This window comes from Mycteria americana, chromosome 1 (assembly GCF_035582795.1).
Source record: "Mycteria americana isolate JAX WOST 10 ecotype Jacksonville Zoo and Gardens chromosome 1, USCA_MyAme_1.0, whole genome shotgun sequence".
In the NCBI taxonomy this organism is placed as follows: domain Eukaryota; kingdom Metazoa; phylum Chordata; class Aves; order Ciconiiformes; family Ciconiidae; genus Mycteria; species Mycteria americana.
In genome coordinates, this window is record NC_134365.1 from 204,893,201 (window position 1) to 204,898,736 (window position 5,536).

The following is a 5,536-nucleotide window of genomic DNA, read 5'->3' on the forward strand; positions in this document are numbered from 1 at the left end:
TATGAGGTATTGCCTACAGCCCAGAAAGCAGGGCAAAATATGAACTCCAGAGAGCAGCTGAGCAGGAGGTCTTAATGCTGCAAGAGGCAGTGATGGGTTCAGGAAAGGTACCTATATGAAGGTACATTTCTGACTTCACTGCATATGAATTACTGCAGCCTTGGAAACAAAATTCCTCAAGGTGCCTCATTTGCACCAGGCACCTGGAGATGTTGAGATGCTGAGCTGAGCAGGCTGGAAGGAGAGGCACAGAGCTGGGGCCAGGAGCTGCATGATGTATTTGAACCCATTAATGGATGAATGAATGTATGATAGTCATCCCTCCACATCTTAAGCATTATAACGGAGAGAGGGTGAAGAGTTCCCCTTTCTCTCCTTTGAAACCACAGTTTCTGCCAGGGCAGATGATCCCCCTTCTCCTCCTTCACTGTCCAGCCCTTACAGTCCTGCCTCCTGCCTTACCTACAGGTGTGGGGATCCTCTGTGCTCACTCCCAGGAATTTGTTAGGTTATAAATTCGTTATAAGGCCTAACCACAATGAACACAAAGACCCGGCGAGGATCAGAGTGGCGATATCAGGTGGAGCAACCAGTAACCTCAGCAGTGCCAACAGAGCCCCAGATCTGCTCCCTGTGATTGCTGGAGGAGAGCAATCAGCCCCAGGCCCCCGGTGAACCCCACTGAGGAGTCCGTGGGGCCACTCCCTCCCCAGAAGGCCCTGCGGACTAGCGAGGGTGAGGACCTACAGGGGCATAGGACTCTCGGGGGGCTGCAGGGGAAAAACATTAGGGGATGTTGTACAGCTTCTTATGAGGTGTTTTAAGGGGGTTGTGGGAATGTGCAAGACTTGTTATGGGATATTTAGGGGAAGGATCAAAGGTGGTTCTGCAGAGGGAACCAGTGTGAGGGAAAAGGGGATAAAAGGGGCTGGTCCTGGGTAACAGCTGGCTGGTCAGTATGTTTGTCTGACCAAGCCTTGCACCTGATCACCACAGTCTATGCTACAGTTTTACTAAATATTCTTATATAGTGATGTAAATAATTATTTACTACTAGTACTAATTACTCTTACATTCTTCTATCCATCTTCTGTGTGGGCACACCCTCTATTCTGAGCCCATGTGAGAGACCACCAGCAACCTTCAAGCCAGACCAGTGGGCAGCAGCATCAGAGCCGAGTGCCGGCAACTGGAGCGGGACCACGAACCTCAGAGGCTGGAGGGTGCCGGTGCCAGCACCTGGGGAAACCGGGGCCTGAGGCCAGCTCTGGGGCAGACTGAGCAGCTAATGCCAGCTACTGGAGAGACCCATGTTCCATGTGTGGGTATGTATTTCACTAGTGGACATCAATCTTGATCAGCTGGGAAGGTACCTGCTGCCTGTGCTGTTCACGTGTGCGTGAGCACTGCGTGTGTCTGAGTCTATGCAGGTGCCAGTAAAGGCACTGCTCTCTGTGTTCATCTGTGGCTAGCCACGTGTGTGTGTGTGTGTGTGCACACGTGCACCTCCTGGTAACCCGTCCTCAGCCTGACTGCCGGCTGGACCTGGGAGCAAGGAGCTGCAGCAACCTCATGTCCACTGGACGGGGGCAGGAGGAAACCCCCTGGGTGCTGCAGCCACAGGATCTGGCTACCCTTGACAAAACATGACGGAGAAAAATGCACACTGCTCCTTGTGCAAGGACAAGATTAAAGGTTTAATGGTGAACCACTTTGTAGGTGCTGGCATGGGGTGGAGGGTCAGGCTCATTCACAGCAGAAGACTCTCATGTCATTGAAAGCTGTGTCGTCCCCCTTTCCCTGGGGTTCCTCCACTTTTGTCTGGAGCCCACAGATGGCCCCGGAGGTGCAGCTGCTGCTCCACGGGCCGAAGTCACCCCCTGAAAGTCCCCAGCCCTCCAGCTTTGTCCCATCCGAGCAGGAGAACCTCACGTTGTTGGCCGCCGTGTCATCACGCAGGTGCTGCCTCTCTTCCACACGCAGTGAGAAGGAAACCAGCTTGTTGCTGGGGCAGAGCTGGGCTTTGGTCCATTTTCCCCACCTGCCAGAGAAGAAAACAACTTGTCAAGATGTGTTCACCCTCTGCTGTGCTACAATCAACACCACAACTCACATGGGAACCTCGTAGTCCTGGGGCAGGGGACCTACACAGGGACGGTGGGTTTCTACGAGCACCTGTTTCACTCTGCTTCGCCATCACCCTCTAGATCCCTGCCCACCATCAACCCTGGGCTGCCCTGTCGCTGCATGACCCCTTGGGAATTTCAGCTGCTTGCTTTGTCCCTGTTACTTAATACCTATGTCCTTTTCAAAGTATTTGAGAAAGTACAGGTTTAAGATCTGCATTTTTTTAACTCTCCTTCATCTTTCAAAGTACTGTTCCCTTCCCTGGGATCAGATCTCTACCCTAAGACCCCCACACTTTGTGGCCAGGAGGACCTCAGCCACCTCCTCAAGCGGGGTGGGGAGCCAGCTTCACAGGGGGTGTGGGTGCCTATGGAGAAACGATTGCACTGGTTTTCCTTCATGGTCCTCAGAAGCTGCTGCCCTGAAGGAGGATGAGAAAGTGAAGACTACTCACCATCCCACAGAGGACTCAATGACTGTGCCGTCCGTGCAGAGCAAACGGATGCCGTTCAGAGCCGTGTCGTCACCAAACAGCCAAAATCCCTGGTAGGGCTCCACCTTAGAAGAGGGAATGAAAACAGGAATGGTCAGCACCCTCCCCCATTTAAAAGAAGAGTTGAGGTGAGCCCTCACGATGAGGGGTGGTAGGAGGCTCCGGGGACAGAGCCAGACACAGGTAGTGCTGCTGAGCAGGGCTGTGAGGCAGCTCCACGGCATTTCTCAGGGAGTCCTTTTTGCTGTTGCCCACCTCTGCTTTTTCTCCAAACTGCAGAGCAGGGGCTCTGGATACAGGAACGCTTGGTGGCTGCTGTCCCAGGTCATGCCCACCCTCTTGCTGTGTTCTGTGAGTGCTGGAGCAGAGCTGGAGTGCTGGCAGGTGGGAGTTGTCCCAGCCCCTTGGGAACAGGCTCTGCAGTACCGTCCCCAGGTCTTTTCTTACCTCATGAACTCCTCTGCGAAGAAATTGCTCACTGGCAGAGAGCCTGGAGAGCTACTCTATGCTAGAGATTTCTTGCTGATAAGCAAGCATGAGCGATGCAGATACAATGCAAACTGCTGTGATGGGACAAAGTGTTGTGGCCAGCCCTGCTGAGACCAGAACAAAATAACATCGTTTCACAGCAGGGTTTTTTCCCACCCCAAAGAAGGAGTGAAACCTTACCTTCACTTCAAATCCCTTAGCATAGCCGCTGGGGCAAAACTGTTCGTGCCCCCAAGAGCCCCAGGGGCCTCCGTTGGGCACTGTGAGGATGGACTCATATTCCCGTGCCTCCGTGCCCCAGAGGCAGCAGGAGCCCAGCAGGCAGAGGACGGCTGGGATGAGCAGCTGCATCGCGGGGGACCTGCTCGGCGCCTCACTGCGTGCAGGTGATGGCACGGGGGAATTTATGAGCCAGGAGAATGGGTGGGAGTCCTTGGGGAGTGTCAACAAACTGCATGGGGAGGGCTGGTTGTTGCTATGTACTGCTCCTGTTGACTGCCTGTCCCTCGGTGGTGGGGCCACCCTTGCCAGGTGGAAGGGGTGTCACCGGTGTGCACTGGCTGGGGGGCTTGCAGGGCTGTGAAAACTTGTGGATGTGAGGGAAGGGAGGGGGACAGAGCTGGGACCACTCCCTGAGGGGGTGCTGTAGTTCTGGGGAGGGTCCTGGCAATGCTGCAAGGAGGGTGTTGGAGAGACTGAGGTGGGAGGAGGAGTGGTGGACTGGGAGGGGAAGAAACCTCTGAAGGGGCTGAGGAAAAATGGAGGTGGAGGGGTCTCAGGGTCCTTTGCCCTGTGGAAGTCCTCACTTGCTTCCTGTCCCTCGCTTTCCTTCTCACTGTCTTACTGAAGTTGAGGAAAGTGCCTGCACTGGAAGCCATTGCATTTTCCTCTGGGACATGCATTAAATGGTTGGAGTCGATGATCTTAAAGGTCTTTTCCAACCTATACGATTCTGTGATTCTGTGAAACGTAGGTGACTATGTGCCTCCTCATGGGGCAAGTGCTCCAGCTGCCGACCATCTCATGTGGCCTTTGCTGAACTCGCTCCAGGAGGATAAGCTGCTCACAGTCTCACTGAAGAGCCAGTGATGATGCCGCCTGGGAGAGCTGTCCTGTGAGGTCTATACCAGCAGTGTATCCTACACTATAAACACAGCCAATTCCAGGCTTGGATTACTGAAGAAGGGAATACACTGCTTTTATAACAGCCACCTTTTGCAGGCAAAGGAGGAAGTGCTGCTTTCAGTTGAAATCCTCTGATGGTTCCCCTTGGGTAAAATTTTGAAGATCATCAGTTGCTCATGGCACCCCATGGGAGACAATGAGGATGAAGATGTCTTTTTATGTCTTTGTATCTCATAGGCAGCAGGAACCCAGCAGAAAGAAGACAACAGGGATGAAGGGCTGTGTGGTCAGGGTCCTGGTCTCGAGAATGGATAGCTCATGGATACTTTGCCACTCCTGGTGAGACAGGACTTTCTAAGCTTGAGATGTCGATGGGAATTCCTCATAAGAGTGGCAGCAACCACAGCAAGAGCAATGGGCCATTGCCAGGTACCATACCCAGTAAAGAGCTGTGAATAAACGGTATGATCAACCCTCTTCATTAACCATGCTGGCTGCACAGGGAGGCTTTCAGGATATGTGGAAAGCTATGGCTTTAGGGTGGAGCAGTGACAGAGACACCTAGAACCGAAAAAGGATCTTAAGGAGAAGCAGTGAAGAGGAGCTAGGTGGGGGAGGAGGCCCTGAACTGGCTGATGCCAAAAAGGTAGAGGTGTTTTACAGTTTGTAGTCATGTCCACAGAGCTGAATCCTGCTCCGTTTGAGTCCCTCTTATTGACAGGGTCTGTTTTCTTTGTCTTCCACTTTCACACAACTTTTGCTGTTTCCTCTCTGCCGATTAGTCTGACCTCCATCCCCAATGGTCCTGCCACTGCAAGTAGGAGAAGGGGGATCTTGGCTGGGAAAAGACTCTGCTCAGCATCTTTGCTGATTTTTCTGTTGCTCCCTTTTGGCTGCCTGGGGAGGAGGTGGCCAGAGGCAGTGGCACCGGGTCAGTGGTTCTGTGATATTCTAGCAGGAAGCAGTGAAAACAATTCACATGAGTGATTAACTCTGCCTGTGGGAGAAAGCGGACACCATATGTGTTTCTATGACTTCAGAGTGGGGAGCTAGAAAACAAACAAGGAACTAATCTCAGCTTTATGTTTCCCTCTCTTCTCTCTCGTTAATTTTTAACCCTTCCAGAGTGATGAACCTCCTTCTTGAGTCAAAGACTTTTTTTTTTTTTTTTTCCTACAGGAAACCTTCCCAGCTCTAGGAGTAAGGCATGGAGTGGAATGAAAATGCTGGGATCAGTATCAGCAGTTGAATTTGTGCTGCTGGGGTGCAGGGCCAATGAGTATTTTTGGATAAATCTGCTAA

General features: G+C 52.4%; 1 protein-coding gene across 1 annotated transcript; it reads right to left on the reverse strand.

Annotated features, from left to right (window-relative positions):
* Positions 1-1,746: 1,746 nt before the first annotated feature.
* On the reverse strand, positions 1,747-3,460 carry LOC142405027 (vitelline membrane outer layer protein 1-like). Its single transcript, XM_075492016.1, has 3 exons — positions 3,290-3,460; positions 2,582-2,685; positions 1,747-2,041 (listed from the first exon to the last, which is right to left on the reverse strand). The coding sequence occupies exons 1-3, from the start codon at positions 3,458-3,460 to the stop codon at positions 1,747-1,749; spliced, it is 570 nt and encodes a 189-aa protein (XP_075348131.1).
* Between the last annotated feature and the right edge of the window lie 2,076 nt (positions 3,461-5,536).